The following is a 19200-nucleotide window of genomic DNA, read 5'->3' on the forward strand; positions in this document are numbered from 1 at the left end:
AAAGTATATTTCATTATGCAGTATCCTTGATTTTTATGGTGTTTGTTTGATTACTCACTAATTTGCAAAATGTGGTAATCTGCAGTATGCATCCCAGTCATTAGTGAAATCATACTGTACTTTAGTCAACAGGCTGATGATCTGACATGTTGCACCAGCAGCTCTGTATAGAAGGGCAAAATGAATTAAAGGGCCTGATTCTTGTTTTTATAGAAGCCAGTTTACAACACTCAGGCAATGAAGAATAACCACCGAGCTTCTGCAGAGAGCTTTATGGTGATACAAAAGAACATTAAGTAAATAATAATCTGACCAAAGACATTTATGCCTTTGGGGATTTTTTTTCACGTATTTCATAATTTAGTATCTCTGATAAAATTTGGTGAGAGTATCTAGGTGACACCTAGAAGACAAATATAACTTGGTACAGATCAACAGTGTAAGTTCCAACACCCAATTTTGAGAAACATATGTTCTCTTGAACAGATATACGGGTGTTATCATTGGCACAGCTATAAATAAATATTAAATCCTCATCAGTCAAAATAAGGAGTACTCTGAGGTTTCACTTTCATCAGTTAACAATAACACCTCTGGAAAAACATTAACTGTAAATGATAGCATATTTATTATTTGACAAAAAACTATCTTACAAAATATTTTGTTTTAATTCCCAGATGATTTACATAATAGATTATAGCAGCTGCTACAACAATTCCAAAGTTGTTTTTTTTCTGAGTAGTCTTTGAATCCTCTAACACTACAAGTGTTTTTCCAGATCTTATTTTTTAAATTAGCATGCCTTGAGAAAATACCTACACATATTTTCCTAGAACCATGCTAGCTATTGATCTCAGCTTGACAAAAGTGGAAGAATTCATAGGTCATTTCAAAGTCACCTGTTGAACTAACAGAAAAGAAATATTTCTCCTTCACCAGCCTAGAACTTTTACAGACCAGTGGACAGTGCAAAAGTTTCACAGGGCTCATACAGTTGAGTTGCACAACCAGACCAGTGTCCTGGCAGATTATCACTGTATTTCAATATTTTACTCTGAGCCCTAAAACAACTGGTTCTACTCTGAGTTCCTTCTCAGGCAAAACTCCTCCTGAAACAGTGGTGGGCCTCTTGTTTCATTCTAGCCACGTGCAAATTTATTTTGGGACGAGCAAATAATTAATCTATTAAAAGGTTTCATGGGACATTCCAAAAGTTGCCGTGAAAAATTATTATCAGTGCACATCTGAGATGTTGCTTTATAGAATTAGCTCATAAAGTAGTATCGTGTGTAACTGCATTCATGTTGTCACTGTCTCTTTGTAAATCTCCAGAGATTTACAGCACCACACACTGGAGCAAGACTATCTAATATTTATAATGTTTCACTATTTTCATCTACTTGGAACAAAATATGTAGACCTATAGAAAATCTGACACGATGTGTCAGAAATAGCAGTGTCCACTTGCAGGATCTATAGCAGTACACAGAACACAGGCAGACGAGATACCACAGCAATTGCAAGCCACCAAACAGCTGCATGGCATTTACTCAAAATACTTTATGCATTTAACACACTTATTGAGCGGAATTTGAAATAAGGTCATTGTTTATTTGGGCATGTCAGAGGAGAAACTTTGTTTCATTACTAGACCTACAGAGTATAAACAGATCTGGATTGTAAAAGCCCTTTCATTGTGCTTCTACAGGTAAAAATAATATTTTAACTATTGACAGCTTTGGCTGGGGAAAAGCTAAAAGGCTGCAGAACTTTCCCTATAGTTTAACTCAAAGTCCTCCTTGGAAGAGGACAGATTGTTCCTGCACAGCTTTCATATCGGAAGTGAGTTGTTTACAGCTTTTTGAAACATTTAGGATTTTATCTTATTTATCTTATTCTTATTTTATGACTAGAAAAACTAAGAGCATGCAGCTTTCTGATTGCTGCTGTCAGCCAGCAGGAAAACACTTAAGAAATTGAGTAAAATCATTTCTTTATTATTGGTGGGGTCTTAAAATACATGTTCAAGCTTCATAAAGAACATAGCACTGATGGGATTTTTGCCAGGGTAAGAAAGGAAGAATTTGGCCCTTTCTCTGCAACTGCTGACAACACTCCACAATTTTATGCTGTTAGGATTTTTTAATTAAGTGTCCTATTCTTCAGTACACAATAGAACTAAAAAGGGGAGAGTATCTATATATGAAGCTAAGTTTGTTAGGGAGTCTCTAAGTCCTTTACAAATGTGGGCAGAAAATTAAAAGTTCCAGCAATACCAAGATTTTCTAGATAAGCAAGTCCATATATTTTTAAGGGGTGGGGGGTTTTAAATAGCTGTCCTTTTTGCTACAGTCAATAAGTATCACGAGAAGGAGAAATATGATATTAAGCAGGATCTGATCCTAAACTTATGGCTCCAGTGGGAACTGACTAAACCCCATTTATAGCATATCCCAACAGAAACACTCCATTTGCTGTAGCAGCGTTTACTGCATCTGAATTCTCCTAGCAGAAAGCAGCATTTTCACAGTCGAGTTGCAATATTAGCAGTGAATTAATTATTAAGTTATATTTGTAGGGCCATGCTAAGATTGAGGGAGCAGCAGGGGGTGGGGGGGTCGGGGTCCCTCATTGCTGTTACTCCTTGGCAAGGAATATAGATTTGGTAATCTGATCAATTTTCAACTTTTAGTCATGTGCCTGAAAGAAAACAGTTTACTGGAAAGAACCTGACCAAATCTCTTGAGTAGTTGCTGCATTCATACAAAAATACACCTTTGTGTAAAAGAATAGTTTAAGAAACACTCTGAAAGCAATCATTACTTGGATAAGGTGACTTGCATGTCATTTCCATCAGCTCTGCAACATCAGTCCAGCTTTCCTATCAGTGCTTGCATCCAAACAGACCTTTCTATGTCAGACATGAATCAATAAATTTTAATCTAGCTCAAGAATGTTACCAGTAAATAATGTGCTATAAACCAAAGCAAAACTGGAAGGAGACGAAAAGTGCCATACCTGTACAGTCATTTATACTCTGTCTGAAGCCTGTTCCAACTCAACAGGAGTCTCCCATTGATTTCAGTGCGGTTTTTGGTTCAGTCCCTTGTTTCAGCCCACATGTGTTTCGCCAGTTTAATGTAGTCACCCTTCCTGGTAGCCTTTGTCCATTGCTCCTTAGAGGAGCATTCAACAATTTGCTGTATGATTAAAAATGTCTGTGGAAACATGAACCTTGTTGTGTATTGACCAGACATACACACAGGCTAGACAACTCCTACAAATATCACAGTAGAAAACTAATCAAGGACCAAGAATATATTTTTATTTTAGTTTTACAAAAATATCCTAAGTATTTTAGACCAGCTAGCCAGACAATTATAAATGCTCACATTAGGTACAGTCATCTCGATGAAAGTCCTGCTGCAAGCAGTAATCGTAAATAAAAATGAATAACAAAAACTAAATGGATCAAAAATATGACTGACACCAAAAGTGCTGTAAGCAAATAACCTGCTTCACTCACCTGTGTGAAAGATAATGATTTTGATTTAAATACAGATACTCACATTAGATATGTAACTGCCTGCGTTATAACCCCACTTCCTAAACCAAACATGCCAATAAAGCATAAAGATAAGACAAGGACAATCCAAACTTAAATAATTAAACATTTATTTTTATAATTAAGAAAAAATATCTAGAGTGTTGTGATGCTGGCACTGCATTTACAAATTCTTGATTTATCAATCGAATATATTTACAATGTTTCTTGATTTGTAATGATGAGCTAGTGGAAATACACTTATATTCAGCACTCATGTTATCTAGTAGATGAGTATTTTCAGGGTATTTCCTAGATTATAGTTCTCTTAGATGCCAAGTAGAAACTACACTTGCTCTGTTAGGATTTTTTTTTTATGTACAATACCTTAAAATCTAAAATTCCACTGCAAACCACCCTCCCTTACAGTGCTTCATGCTGACCTGGGTATAAACTTTCACCATTCAAGAAAGTCAAAGAAAGGTGGAATTTTAAGTACAAAAAAAAAAATCTATTTGCATGGGGGCAGGGGGGGAATTTTCTTTCAGAAATATTGCACCTAATCCAAGTTTTTTCTAACACGAACTGTTGGAGCTTGCTTGGCCTACAACCTGCAAAGGTATCCTGTCGGGTGTGCTGTCCATTTTTTTCTATGAATTGTTAGTAAAATCTTCTTGAGATAAAATGGAGGAAAAGATATACAGTAACATCTGCATAGGATTTTTTGTCAGCTTCTGAGGTGACCATTTTACAATGAGACTGTAAAATGTGCACAGTAAATGGGCCTGAGAAAGAATTCTGAATCTCACAGCATTTGGTTTATATTTTTTTGACTACAAGTGAAGAGTCTGGCACATCATTCATTTCTTCCTGGAAGGTGCAGATTTGAGGACATGTTCAACCCTGCTCTAAGTTTAGACAGTTTCAGAATAAAAAGGAACTATTCCCAAAGTCCCTGCCCTCTAGGTCTGCCTTTTAGATAATGAAGTTTCTGAAGGCATTGCTCAACACAAACCGACTAAAGAGGAAAGGGAAAAAAAAGGGGGGGCAGGGGGGGAGGGGAGAGGAATATGACAGAAAAGCACATGTTTTTGCATTTCTTCTGAGTTTATTCAGAAATATATCCATCTGGGTGAAACATCTCACTACCCACCAAATTAATGGTCTGATGATTCAGAGAAATCTAGAGCAAGGTTCTCAGCTGTAAAATACATGTAAATGAAGAAAGGGGTGCACAGAGAGGGTTGCACAGAGGTGAATCTAGTTTGGTAGGATAGACTTTTTCATAGATAAGGTATTAATTTGGAAACAGTAGGCTCCTAATAAAATGCCAACGTTACAGCAGCTTTATTAAAACACATCTTGGAATAAAGGATCAGATTCTTTCGGACTCAGCTGCAGCCCACTGAGGAACCTGAGCAGAGGCACCATTTATTAGCAGAGGCGACTCATTAGAGAGGGGGAAATTGCTGTCGGCTAGGAACTCGGTCCCGCTTCGGCTGGAAGTTTTGCTTGAGGAGCTCAGGATCGGCCCCTTGCCGTGCCCGTGCCCCTGCCCGTGCCCCTGCCGCCCGCTGCAGTGCGGGAGCGGCTCTCACCTCTTCCCGCGGGAAAAGAAGGACATCAGTCTGCGCTAGGAGAACGCTCCGTTGTCTCCAAAACAGTGATCCCCTGTCCAGCCTGCCTGAGCAGTACCCGCAAATGCTCAACAAATGATCGGTTAAAATAGCAAACGCGGATTCCTTCTCTTTTTTAATCATTTTTCTATTTATTTTTTTTTTACATCAACTTCTAGGGGATTAATCCCTCTCCAGAGTTTGCCCGTGCCTTGTCATGTGAGTAACGTCCTGCACAACTTAACGAGATAAACCCTGACAAGCTAATCAGGCCGGGTGGGGCCTGGCACCGCGTCCCGGGGCCGGCGGCCGCTCCGCGCCCCCGCGAGCCCGGCCCTCCGCGGATCGCTGACCGCGCCGGCGGGGAGGCTGCGGGGCCCCCGTCCCCTGGGCCGGCCCCGAGGGCAGCGGCGTGGCCGGGCGGGGCCCGCGGGCGGCGGCAGCGCTGAGCCGCCGGGCCCCGCCGCCACCCCGCCACTCGTGCGCACCCGCGGCCTCTGCGCGGGGACCTGCGTGCGGGAGCCACCGGAGTGCGGTGACCGGGCTCGCTACTCAGCGGCGCGCCCTGAACGTGGCTGTGCCCGGCGGCTCCCCCGCCCCGCTCCGCCGGGACCGTCCTCCCGCCGCCGCCCTGGAGGGCTACCGGGCCGCGGGGCAGCCCCTGCCCCGGCTCCTTGCGCTATCGTTTTTCCCGGAGAATTAGAGCGTCTAATTTATCCAGTCCTCATTTGCGACCGGTCTCCTGCTAAATTATGTCAGCCAAAGGTCAGCCGGACTCAGCGGTTCTCTTCATTTTCTTAATTTTTAAAACAAACAAAAAAAAAAAAAAAAGGGAGGGGGAGTGTGATGGGGGAGGGCGGGGGAGAGAAACCAGCAAGTTATTCAAATTCAGCCTCATCTGAATAATCGTGAATTTGATCCAGTCAGAGCTGCAGACTGTACATTAAAAATAAACGTCCAGGAGGCATTTACTGAAGTTGATTTATTTTTTTAAAAAATAGGTTTTAAAAATGCAACGTCTCTCCAGCCCCTCCCCCAAGGATGGAGTGAGTTTTCAGGTACTGCACAAACCTTACGGAGTGGTATCAGTGTGTCTGCAACACTTAAGCTGAATGCATGAACCCCCCAATCATAATTGTATGTTCACAAAGCACATATGGCAGCTGCATTCTTTGTATACTTTGTTATGGTCTGGTGTGTAATGTAAATATATAAGTTCCGACCCAAAACACAAGCTCGCTTTCCCGGTAACTACCAAAAAAAAAAAAAAAAAAGTTGCCTTGCAAACTTAAAGAAAATGACATTAGTGCCGTGCTACTGTCGGAGCCAGCAGTGATTATTTGGTCTGTTTGCTCCCATTTGCTCCCATTCAGAGTTAATACACGACAATAGTTTTACTCTTTGCTGCTTGACGTGAAACCACTGGGGTTGGGCAATTCTGTTCCAAACAAATACAACTTCTACACCCATCCCTGGGACAGCAAGTCGAGAGCTGAGCGAGTTTTGCAACGGAGAAAAGCATCACTTACCACGACGGGGATCTAGATCTCGGCAAATGCTGCCAGTAGGTCTGAGAAGTGAAAAAACTGGAAGGGAAGCGCAAAAAGCAGAAAGTTGGAAAGGGGGATTTGTGTGTGTGTGTGTGTGCGTGTGTAAAAGCCAGAGGGAAATGCGAGCACAGCGCTCCCTGCTCTCCCTGGTCGCCACCAAAACAAAGATCCAGGAGTTAAGGGAGCAAAGCTGTGCCAGATCTACACACACAGCTCCTCAGGGCCAAACCTCAGCTCCTCACTCACTGCAGCTAGCGACAAGGGTTAATGCTCCGGAGGGACAGGCTAACCGGCCCCTGACACCATTGGCTAGAAAAGAAAACAGGTTTAAGGTAAATTTACAGGCGCTTTGCAAGTTGTAAAGGGATAATTTTAAAATTAATATAATAAGAACAACAATAACAATAATAATAATATTAATAACAGCAACAGCAGCAACAACAATAATAATAGAGCCCATTCTTGTCCAGTTGGCTAAGAAGCGAGGGCACGTCCCCCTCCTCTGCCCCCGCAGCGAGCGCTGCGCAGTCCCGTCCCAACGCAGAAGCCCGAGCCCTGCGCCTGCCCCAGCCCACCGGGGGGACCTGGTTATCTCTGGAAACACAACAGAGGGACGAACCCGGGGGGGAAAGGGCTGGGGGGGGGGGAGGAAGCGATGCAGCCATGAGCACTAAATGCAAAGGTTCAGTCTCACACTTGGAGATCAACAGTTTTCTTGGGAGCTAAATGATGCGAGCGAGTTCCCACATGAAGGCGGGGGCTTGTGGCTCAGGTGTGTGCCCGGGTGCCACTGTCCCCCTGAAAGCCCTCCGTGCCCCTGCAATTACTGGGGAGCTTCCCCTTGGGATAAAGGGGGAAATGGAAGAAAGAAAATAGGCTGGATGGAAAGGAGGGCAAAATTATATATGAATATACATCTGTGTAAATGTTGGAGCAAACGGTGACCACAGTGCGTGCCCAAGACAAGCTTCCACTTGGGGAACCGAGGTCAGGATCTGCCCTTTCTGAAATGAACAGGCGACATGATGGACATCGGCTTTATTGTCGCCTCTTGTAGTCGGCTGGGGCGTGCAGGGAGCCTCAGCCATGCGGGGAGGGTGACCCGGGCGCTCCAGGTGTTGGTCGGAGCGGCTTCCACAAGGCAGCCCCGGCAGACACACCGATGGGCGCGCGTCCGTCTGCAGCGTCGGGCAGGGAGGGCAGAGGGGAGATGAAGAGAGGTGGGCTATGGTGGAGGGGGAGAGGGACAGAGAGGCTGCGGAGAGGGAATTGTCGCTGGGCGATTTCCAGCCAGCCTGGCTCCACCCGCAAGGGCCTTTCTGGTAACTTTGGGGGGGTCGGACCGAGCCGTGCGGCCGCGGCCGGGCCCGCGGCGGGGCAAGTGCCCAGGTGTGTCTGGGAGCCCGCGAGGGCTCCGAAGGGTTCCTTCCTCCGTCCTGCCCGTTCCCCATCGGGCTCTGGGGGAAAAGAAAAACCCGTCTCATTAGCGAGATGCAGAAGCACATTTCTGATACCATGAGTTGTTCTTTTGCTACCCTACAAAAGGTTTTAAAATCACTTTGTGCCACTGAACAATGAGTACTAGGAATTATTACTATTTGTTTTTAAAAAAAAGCAAACCAAAATAACAACAAACCCTGCAGCCTACAAACAGAATAAACACCAAGAGCCTGCGTTTTTTTCTCGAATCTATCATGCCATGTCGATATATCAGAAAAAAAATATGAAGGGCCATACGGTATGATAAGGTTTTCCCCTAAGAGGAGCGAGGCAGAAAGGAATCCATTATAAGAACCTTTCTCCCTTCCCCGGAGATGGTACTTTTGTGGCGACTGCACCCGTCGCATTTTTTGCCACATAACCCCACGAAAAGCCACTCGGCCCAGCGAGGAGGGGGGCGGGGGTTCGCTAAAGCGCCCGGTAAAGGAGGGAGGTGGCGTTTGTCCAGCGCGCCGGGGAAGGCTGGAAGTGCCCGCCCGGGAGCACTGGTGGGCAGCCGGGGGGGGACGGCGCGGCGGGAACGACCCCGGGCCGGGCCGGGCTGTGCCGGGCAGCCCCGGGGCGCGGCTCAGGGGCGCGGGGCGGGCGCGGGCACCGGCCCCGGGCCCGGCACCGACCGCGGGCGGCGCGGCATAAATATTCAACAGCACGTGGAGCCCGGGCCGCGGGCGCGCATGCGCCGCCGGGGCGCACGGCGGGCGCTCCCACACACACACGCACATCACACACGTAACACACACATAACACACACATAACACACACATAACACTCACATAACACTCACACGTAACACACAGTCGGTCATGCACACATACACGTAACACTCACACACGCCACTCACTCGCTCACACACACGACACACGCACTCATTCACACACACCCCCACCGCCCCCGCGCACTCCCGCGCGATTTCTAGGAACCGTCCCCAGACGGACGGTCCCGCACCTCCCCGCTGCCTCCAACCCCCCCACCATCCGAGAGGGGCACTATCAAGCACAAAACACATGTGTCCCGGCGAGGGGAAGCTGGCTGATGTGGGGGTATTTTCCAGCTGGTTTTTTTTCACTCTTCGGCCACATTTTTTCACGGGATTTTTGAAAGTGAGAAAGATCCAAAAGGATCTTGCAGTCCTGACCCTTGCCAGTCCTGACCCTTGCAAAAACACAACTTTCTTTTTTTTTGCTAAGCAATGCCGTGCCCACGTCTCGCGAAGAGGCGTGTGTGGAGGAGACCTTGAGTGTACCCCACTTTGCCTCGCTGCAGCTACCCCAGACAGCTAATTCTGTTTGGGTCCCCAGATGTAAACACATGCACAATCACAGATGCACACATCGAGCATTTTTTTAATAGCAGTTTCATAGAGAGGTATTATGATCGCATATATCTAAAAGGTAATTAATTTGATTTATTATACTTGAAAAATCCTGTCTGCAGTACCGGCGTCATCTGGAAACTTCATGCTATTTTATACTATCGTTCTGAAGCCGAAATAAATGTTACGAATTGATGACAGCTTCCAGCTGCATGATAAAAATAGCCCCTTCACTTCACAGGATCGTGTTTCGTGTTATCGAAGATGAACCAAATCTGACCCATAGATGTTCGCAGCAGGAAAAAAAATTGATACAAAATAAAAAGCTTGGCCCTTTTTAATAAACAATGCACCCTAAAACACGGCATCTTTGCAGTGAAACGGAACCCACCTTCTTCCGTTCAGCAAGTTCCAGAAATCAGTCCTGCCCCTCGTTCAAAATACGAATCTCAATTATTAATCTTTCTGGAAATTACACCCATTTTGTTACAAACACGATCCATTGTACAGAAACATTCTCATTAAATAATAGAGGCCTTCTGTGAGCCTTCGAAAATATACTTCTACGTAAACACAAGAATACGTGTCTCTCTAGAAACACTGCTCCTTCTTTATATACAAATGTAGACACAGAGAAAGGTGTATATATACAGATGCGGACATATTAGTTATAAAACCAGCAACGGGAACGGTGATTCCGGGGAGCTCGTGCACATCTGCAGCAGTGACCGTGTGTCCTGTGAGTTATATCCTCAGCACAGGTAGTGCCAGTGCCCTCCACGAGACCCCCGGTGCCCGCGGAGCCGTGCGGGACGGGGGCGGAGGGGCTGCACCGCAGGCCGGGCTGCGCGGCCGCGCCGGGCCCCGGCCGGGCCTCTCAGCCTTCTCCGGCCTCTTCCCGGCAGCAAACCCCCGCTCAGCAGGGAATCGCCACCTTTTGAGGAAAACGTGCTGATTTGCCTCGGAAACGCCGCACTGAGCCGCGGGGACCAGCCCTGCGTTTCGAGGTGCCCGGCTCGCTCGTGTGCGCGGGGCGGCGGGCGCGTTCCCCGCACGGGCAGGCACACCCGTGTGCGGGCTCGTGTGAACGGGGTGCGTCTGTGTGCAAATGCATATGTAAACTTCATAATGGTGATGTACAGTGTGCCTGGTACCTGTACAGCCTCCTTCGTGGGCTTATCGCTCACGAATTCCTCTCTCCATCTGATCTGCAACGGAAAAATGCAAACTGGTTCTTTTAGCGTTAGGTCACTTGAAATACCCTGCCCTTTCCAGAGGGGATCTCCTTCCCCGTCCTACCTGCTGGAAGTGGGCTTTGCAGCGGGGCTCTGGCTCTTCGCCGGCCGCGCCGGGGCTCCTGCGGCCCCGGGCGTGCTGCGGGGCTCCCTGCGGGCCCGCTGGCCCCGCTCGCCGCTCGCTCCCTTTAAAAGTTGCTGCAAGAGGAGCAGGCGCTCCGGACATAGGAAAACTTACAAAGTCTGAGCCGTTCACCAACGTGGCCTGAAAAGCAGCAAATAAAAATGCCGACGTTCGGTACATCAGTCCAGTAGCTGCTGCTTCCTCGCGGCTGAAACAAGGGCAATAACCAGGCGAGGCCAGCGCGGAGCGGGTGTCTCTCTTTCAAACAGTGTCTGCTCTAAAGAAGCTAACTTTGGCTTATGAATGGCGGACTCGCCTTGTAATAAATTCAAGCGATCACTCACAAGCCATTAAAGCGACCTGAAAGGCGAGTCTTTCGCAGGGGAAATAGAAGCACCCGATTATTGTTTTGCGTTTAACTTTCTGCGTGCAAACGGTATAAGCACGGCCGGGGGTTGCCACCCGAGAGGGGCCAGCACACAGAGCTCTCCACACACCCACCCGAGCAACCTCCTGCACCCTCCCGAGAGTACTGCAGTCCTGCCTTGGGTAGGTACAAACACTCTTCCGCGGCGACGGGAGCCTCCGCGGGCGCGGGAGACTGCGGGAGGCAGACAACAGACCCAAGCGATTTGGTTGCCCCGGACCGGGCAGCGCGGGGCTGCCGGCATGGCCTGCCATGGGCTGCGAAACCTCATGACCCACGCAGGGAAAGTATCCCGACAGCATCTCCAGAGTCAGACAGCAGAAAGAAATTATGGCCCCCGTTGAGGCTGGAGAGCTGGGATCGGTGTTTCTCCCCGCAAGCCTTCGTGAATAAATCCGCAAAGGACGCCTTGCTAGAGGAAAGTTGACTTTAGGGACTGAAACAGCACAGAAACCGCCGAGAGACGCCTCACAACCTCTCTGCCTGAAAAAACACCCCTCTCTCAGCCGGAGATTTCAAAGCACTGCTCCCCTCTCCAGACCCAAGCGAACAGAACAAGCACCAGAATGGCGTGGACTTGAATTCAGCATTAACAATTCCAGCCCTAGTGATCGTCGCTAATTCAGAACATACACGGGATGGCGATCAACCAGTATCGCACCGTTCCACTTCACCACAGATAAAAAGCCAACAGCAGCAGCAGCAACAACACTAGAATCATTCTTTCTGCTGTAGGACGCTCGAACAAACCTCAGACCGAAAGTTTAAAAGAATACTCATTAACCAAGTGTTCCAATACACACAAGTAACAGATCTGTGTTAAGCGACCACTAGGGACTTTACACAAGTTCAAAGAAACTTGCAAAATGCATCTTTAAAATATCTCATCCTCACCACGTTTCTCCGGGTTTACTTTACAGATGTATGGCTCAGAATAGCTCTACGATATTTCCTTTTTTCTTAGTTACATTCAAGTTATGCTTTTTAAAACTGATGCCTGGTCAAGTCGGCGGGACAGTAACCCTGAAAGACTCGCAGGGAGCAACATTTTCGGCGCATGAAACATTTTTTCCCCTGGCTCTTTTGACGGTGGGTTAAATTTCCTCAAGTCCCAACACTTTCCGCCCAAGTCCCACCGGGTTTCAACTTTTCCTATCTCGCCAAACCCTGCAAGGTGGCGCTCTTTTCATTGAAAACTGATATTAGCCTTATAATAATAACATTTTGTAGAAAGTAAAGTTAAAGCGAAGCCTTCCCACGGGTGCTGCAGGGAGCAGGCGGGGATGCTGAGCTGGCAGGAGCGGGGTTTCGGATGAGCAAGGCAAACTCTTTTTTTTTTTTTTNCACCTGGTTTTGGGGTCCCTTTCACCTGCTTATGGGGGAGTCCTTCACCTGGTTCTTGGGGCCCCATCACCTGGATTTTGGGGGTCCGTCACCTGCTCCCTGGGTCCCCTCAAGTGCTTCCTGGTTCCCCTTCACCTGCTTCCTGGGGTCCCCCCACCTGGTTTTTGGGGTCCCTCACCCGGCTCTTGGGGTCCCCATCACCTGGTTTTGGGGGTCCTTCACCTGGTTTCTGAGGTTTCCCTCACCTGGTTCCTTGGGGTCCCCCCACTTGGTTTTTGGGGACCCCTCACCAGGTTGCTTGTCCGTCCCCCCCCCCCAAAACGAGACCCAAATTACGTCACCTTCTGAAAAAAAATCAAATTACATTTATTGATGCAGGGTGGGCAGGGGATTTGGGGGGGTGTTGGGGTTTTTTTAATATCATTTTAGGGGTTTTAATATTTTTTCCTTTTTTTTTTTTGTTTGTTTTTAATTTTTTTTGGATGAGCAAGGCAAACTCTTTTTTTTTTTTTCGGGGGGGGGTGTGGGGGAGCGGTGTGTTTTGGGGCAGTGAAATGTCTCCGAGGGAGATCCTCAAATGTTACGGACAAAGAAAAATACTTGCGGGGTGCTGTTGAGAGATAGCGGGCTGTGCTCTGGGCGGGTTACCGCCGGGGCTGCGGAGCGTCCGCACGGATGTGAGGGGAAAGCGGCTTCCCCCGTACCCCCGCCCCCCGAGCGGTTAATATGGCTATTGACTCGCTGTACACATAATATTTCTTTAAAGAAGCTGTTAAAGTGTCATCTTGGTCTACTGGAAGGTCAGTTTGTGCAATTCACTCTATGACATATCACAAGCCCTAGCAGCTTTAGCCAACCTCATGATTTGTGTTGTCTGTTGATATGTTGTCTGCTTAATGGGGCGATCATGCAAGCTACAACCAGGAACAAAGCCCAACAGTTCCAACAACCGTAGCTAAGTTAGTGGAAGCAGTACAGCTTGCAAATCTATCAAACTAAACTGCAAGGAAGACAATCTGATTTAGAGAAAAGGCGTTCTGCTACAGTCATTAAGCACAAGTAATTTAGATTTTTTATATTGTCTTCTCATTTACAAATTTACTGTATCAACGCCAGCCAATGGAACGAATTTCTTAAGTAAATGAGAAATAAATAAAAGAGATAGAAAGATAATCAAATTACATAAAATAATTCTTATGCCCTAGATTTATTTTTTTAGAAAGCTATTAACACTGGCAAAATTATAGTAATAATAATAACATAACATAAGAAGTAATTGATTTAAATTAACATCACGTTTTAAGGAATATCAGCAAAGAAAAAAAAAAGAGGGGGGAAGGAAAAAAAAGAAACAAAACCCAAATAAAAAATACACACAACAACAACAACCGCCTTCGTGAAACAGTGCTGTACTTCTTGGAGTAAAAGGCCCAAGGAAAGTCATGAATCCACTGCCTAAGAATTAGTTATGGTCATAAATGCCTTAAATTAAAATAGCAACTGAAATCTCCTCTGTTTTAAATCTCCTAATATATGTTATCCGAATTAATTTAATTTAGGGACCCAGTCTATGCAGATTCATGGACAGTGTTGGAGTGGAATGCAGCACTTCTCGTGTAACAATTCCCCACATTAATATTTATGTAGCATATGCAATCTATTTCTGTTATTTTTATGGTTGTTATTCTATGTCTGCAAAGGTCATTTAAATTATACTGCGGCCGAAAATTTGTTTCATAAATTTTGATATAAATACTAATTACACACTATAGTAATGCCAGCAGGGATCCTTTCATTTATCACATTTATATCACCTTCGCTGCTTTAGTGATGACATAATGGAAAGCAGTGAAAAACTGGGACAGTTTTATTCTAATATCCTAAAGCTAGTTGGAGTTGCAGCAGGTTGACTTAGCGAATAAGAATTCCTACCACAATTCTTGGGATTTAAGAATCTTTAATAAGGTACGAAATGTTACCAAACAGTTCTGTAAACTAAATTTTACATACCAATTCTTCTAGCCATAAATATTGAATATCTTGTAACAGGTATAACCGGACCTTTACATGCGGATAAATATGGAAATTAGGATTTATATACATTATGTTCTTGTATTTGCCAAAAGCAACGGACAGATATAGTTTATATCTTTTTTTTTTTTAATATCACTTTACATAAACAAATGTAACAGTTTGACACGCAGATCCAGGCTTTCACTATACGAATTTCTTGACAGGACGTGTAACAACATTTTACTGCACTACTTAGACTGGACTTTGGGACGAAATGTTGCACTTTATACAAAAAAGCACATTAATACCAATAATATTCTGTTAGATCGACGTTTAGACTGTAATAATACAAAGTAATTCACATTTTGGTACACATTTACTAGAACATTCTTGCCATTCAGTACAAATAGTTGAATTTCTACCTCTTCCCTCTGCCCCCCCACCACCTCCGCCCCCCCACCACCGCTCCCGCCCGCCCGCCCCTCCCCCCACATATATGCAAAGACCACAAATCCACATATCCCCTTATTCAACTTGCGATATAACTATTTACAAAATCAATCAGTACATTTTTTTGTTGTTTTGTTTTTGAAGCTAATAATTCTGTATTTACAAGAGGGGATGGGGGGGGAAGGCCGCTGCCCGAGCAGACATGCATTTGGCGATCTCTAATCAGTGGTTTCCAGTAAAGCCCTACACAGTTGGCATTTGCCCTGGTAACCTTGTCTTCTTATGCATTCTACTAACCCCTTCGCCTACCAAGCCTTGGAACAGAGCAGAACAGTCAAGAAAAAAAAAAAAAAAAAAAAAAAAAAAAAAAAAAAAAAAAAAAAAGAGAGAGAGAAAAAAAAAGAGAGATAATAAGGGAAGGAAAAAAAGAATAAAAAAGATTTAAAAAAATGAAGTCTTCATTTTACTCAGTCCTGGGTCTACTGGCAGCATTTTACTTTTGTTTGCTCATTTAAATTTTGATTTCAAAGTGTTCATTATTTTTGGAGTTTTTAAATAGGGTATTTGTTTGCTCGCTTGGGGCTTTTTGTTTTGTTTCGGTTTGTGTTTTGTTGTTGTTGTTGTTGTTTTGTTTTAGCGTTTTAGACGTACCATTCGTTAAAATTTGATGTAAGCGTGCTGTGGCTGGACGTGTGATGGACTGCGGAGGAGGAAGGGGATAAGGAGCTGGCGGTCTGGTTTTCTGTGGATGGAGACACGATGGTTGGTGGGGTGGAGGACTCGTAGCCTGAGCTGGCGGCGGGAGAAGGCTGGGACCCCTGCGAGGATGATTCATGGACCTGCAAAAGAAAACCCGGGCAGAGATAGAGAGCAGCGGTGGACGGAGGCCTTCGCCTGGGGATGGGCCAGACAACGGGACCCAGCGCCGAGTCCCAGGCTCGGGCACTCCTGCGGGGCTCGCCGGTGGCCCCGGTCCCAGCCCCTGCCGGCGGGGGAAGGCCGGACTGCGCTCCCCGGTTGCCTCTTGGTGCTGCCCCCCCGCCCCTCCCCGGGCAAACCGCACCACCCGAGGGCCCCGCGGAGGGGCCGGTGCTCAGCGCAGCGGGGCGGGGGCAGCGCGGCCCGGCGGGCCCGGGGCCGGGGCCCCGCAGTCGGGCGGCCCCGGGCCGCGCTCCGCCCGCGGGCATCGCCGCGCCACTGGCCCGGCGCTGCTGCCCGTCCCCCCAGCCTTTCGCCCGGCCGGGCCCGCACGCCAGCCGCCCTCCATTTACCTTCATGTGCTTTCGGAGGGAGCTGGGGTGCGTGTAGGACTTGTCGCACATTTTGCAGAGATAGGGCTTGTCGGAAGTGTGCACATGCATGTGCTTTTTGCGGTCGCTGCTGTTTGCAAAGCGCCTGTCACAGCCCTCGAACTCACACTTAAATGGTTTTTCACCTATTGCAGAGGGAAGGGGGGGAGGGGGGAGGGAAAGGGATCTGATTAAGCAGGGCCGGCTGGATCGTTCATTGTCCCCACCGCACCGCCGGACGGAGCCCAGGGCTCCATTTCAAACACTTGCAACTTCCTAACTTCAACGAGACTCAGATCCCAAAATCTTGCTTCTCTCTCTGCCCTTTCTGCTCCTCCGACTCCTGCTCAGCACCCTTTTCGGAGAGCGGGAGAGCTAAATAACTTTTTTTCCCCCTTCCCTTTGGAGGGGCGAGTTTCCTTTACAACCCCAGTCCCGGGCACCTCTCTCTCATCACAACGCTCCGAGCGCGAGAGCAGGCGTATATACACACTATCCTCAGTGTCTGCTTTCCGGTTTTATAGCTCATTCTCGCAATATTTTACTCTTCCACCCGTCACAGTCCCTTCCCCCTATTTTCTTGCAATATTGAAAATTATCCGGCCCAGGAATACAACGAGTGAGCAGCCCCACAAACCCTCGGCAAAAGGGCTGGAGAAAGCGGCTCTGGCTTTCGGAGCTCGGGGGTGGGAGCGGGGGGAGATTGCTCTCCCGGACAGAGGCTGCTGCATTCCCACCTCCCACGAAGGAAAAAGTTCTCAGGGATACCGGCGCCTCCCCTCTGCACAACAATAACACACTAACGCGCCGGGCTCGGTTTATTTAAAATCGCTCCTCCGAATTAAATATTTACCAAGCCCTGAATTGCAAAGAGGAGACTGATGAGCTGCCTGCAATATTTAGCACAATTTCTCATCGTGCCACAGCCAAAATTGCCGAACAATAATTAATTAAAACCTATAAATTTAAACAGGACAGGTTACTATGATCCCCCACCCCACCCCCTCCGCCCTAACAATTCCAGCAGCAAACCCTGCCGTCCTCCCTCTCTGCCTCGGCGGGGATCATTTTCTTTTTGTTGCTGCTGCTGGCGTGGCTGTGACCGAGCTCCTTCTGCAGCGAAGCTCCTAGCCGGCCTCTACCGGAAAAAGCAGTGGCCCTGCACCATACCCCCTCCTGCCCGTCCGATTCTCAGCCAAGCCGGGCCCCCCGACCCCTCTGCCACGGCCCCACGTCCCGCTCTGGCCCCGGCGCTCGGCGCTTCCACTCGCAGAGAGAAAAGCGACAGAGAAGGTTACCGTACCTGTATGAGTTCTTTTGTGTATTTTGAGATTCTCTGATCTGGCAAACACTTTGCCACAGCCTGGGAAAGGGCAGGGGAAAGGTTTTTCACCTGTGTGGACTCTGATGTGATTTACAAGTTTATATTTGGCCTTGAAAGGTTTCCCTTCTCTTGGACACTCTTCCCAGAAACATATGTGATTGGACTGCTCGGGTCCTCCAACGTGCTCCACCGTGACATGAGTCACCAGCTCGTGCATCGTGCTGAAAGTTTTGTTGCAGGACTTTTTGGGGTTTGACAATTGTTCGGGCTCAATCCACTTACAGATGAGTTCCTGTTTGATGGGCTGCCTCATGTAACGAAAGAAGGCCCCTGCCCCGTGGTGGGCTGCCATGTTCATGTTCATGTGGCCGTAGCCGTGCAGCTGGGTCGAGGCATAGTGCTCGGAGCGGGGGCTGGTGACCTGGCCGTACTGGTCGGGTCTGCCGTACATGTCTCCGGAGAAGCCCAGGCGCATCTGCCCGTTCACCACGTTAGGTGAAGCGTGGCTGGTGGCTTGTTCGTGCAGCCCCGGGAAAAGTATATGTCCCGCGGCATCGGTGTGTCCGTGGGGTCCGGCGAAACTGCCGGCAGCGGAGGCGAACAGGCTGTGCTGGGCGCTGGCGGCCGCCGCCTCCCCGAAGCCGCGGTTGCGGAACAGAAAGTCCCGGGTGGAGTTGAAGGCGGCGCTGGAATAGGAGCTGACATGGGTCGGGTGGTGGTGGTGCCCCAGGGCCGCCGCCGCGTAGCCGGGCGCCTGCGAGGTGAAGGCGGTCTGGCCGGCCGAGGCCAGCTCGTGGGTGCTGGGGTTGATTTTGAAGGCGCCCATGCCGTCGGCGAAGGGGTTGATCCCCAGCCCCACTTCTCTGTCCGTGACATCGGCCGTGGAGTGGTGGCGAGAGGATCCGAAGGTAGTGACTCCTATGGCGGGATACTGCGGTCCAGCATCCAGAAGCATCTTCCCAGCGCCGATGCAGCAACCAAAAAAAAAGCACGCGCGCACACACACAACGCGGAGAGAAGCAGCAGCAGCAGCAGCGGCGGCGAAAACACCCTCTTTGGAAAGTCAGCGACGATCACCACCAAAGCAACCACATCAAAAACACCCCCTTCGGCATCAGCGCAGGGGGAAGGAAAAAAAGGGGGGGAGAAGGGAAAAAAAAAAAAAAAAGGCTGGTGCGGAAGGGGGGAAGAAATCTTCGCAGTTGCAAATAAAAATAATAAAAATGTGCCCCAAAAATATTCACCGTCTCTCTGCTTTGACTTTTCGGGGAGGTTTAAGTGGGGAAGGGGGGGTTGGGTAAGCTCAAAAATAAACTGGCTGCAAATAACAATAACGGCGAGAGTTCAACACGGGCAGCAAAAAAAAAAAAAAATTTTTTGAAAAAAAAACCAAAACAAAAAAGAAACTTCCTTCAGTGATTTTTTTGGCTATAGGAATGTTGCAAAGTGGCCGAGAGATTGTTTCTCTCTCC

The 19200-nt window shown here is 47.7% G+C and overlaps 1 protein-coding gene across 1 annotated transcript; it reads right to left on the minus strand.

The window, feature by feature from the left end:
• Positions 1–14589: 14589 nt before the first annotated feature.
• ZIC1 (Zic family member 1) lies at positions 14590–18875 on the minus strand. Its single transcript, XM_017833820.1, has 3 exons — positions 17708–18875; positions 16387–16550; positions 14590–15954 (listed from the first exon to the last, which is right to left on the minus strand). Exons 1-3 carry the CDS (start codon positions 18681–18683, stop codon positions 15757–15759), a joined length of 1338 nt encoding a protein of 445 aa, XP_017689309.1. The 5' UTR covers positions 18684–18875; the 3' UTR covers positions 14590–15756.
• Between the last annotated feature and the right edge of the window lie 325 nt (positions 18876–19200).

This window comes from Lepidothrix coronata, unplaced genomic scaffold (genome assembly GCF_001604755.1).
Source record: "Lepidothrix coronata isolate B3197 unplaced genomic scaffold, Lepidothrix_coronata-1.0 Scaffold221, whole genome shotgun sequence".
Lineage (NCBI taxonomy): Eukaryota > Metazoa > Chordata > Aves > Passeriformes > Pipridae > Lepidothrix > Lepidothrix coronata.

What these genes read in the sequence shown, in the direction of transcription:
- ZIC1 (XM_017833820.1), bottom strand. Translation starts at nt 18,683, where the DNA reads ATGCTTCTGGATGCTGGACCGCAGTATCCCGCCATAGGAGTCACTACC. An exon ending in ACACAAAAGAACTCATACAG is followed by an intron (nt 16,551 to 17,707) that starts GTACGGTAACCT and finishes CCTCTGCAATAG; the next exon opens with GTGAAAAACCATTTAAGTGT. An exon ending in CCCTCCGAAAGCACATGAAG is followed by an intron (nt 15,955 to 16,386) that starts GTAAATGGAGGG and finishes TTTCTTTTGCAG; the next exon opens with GTCCATGAATCATCCTCGCA.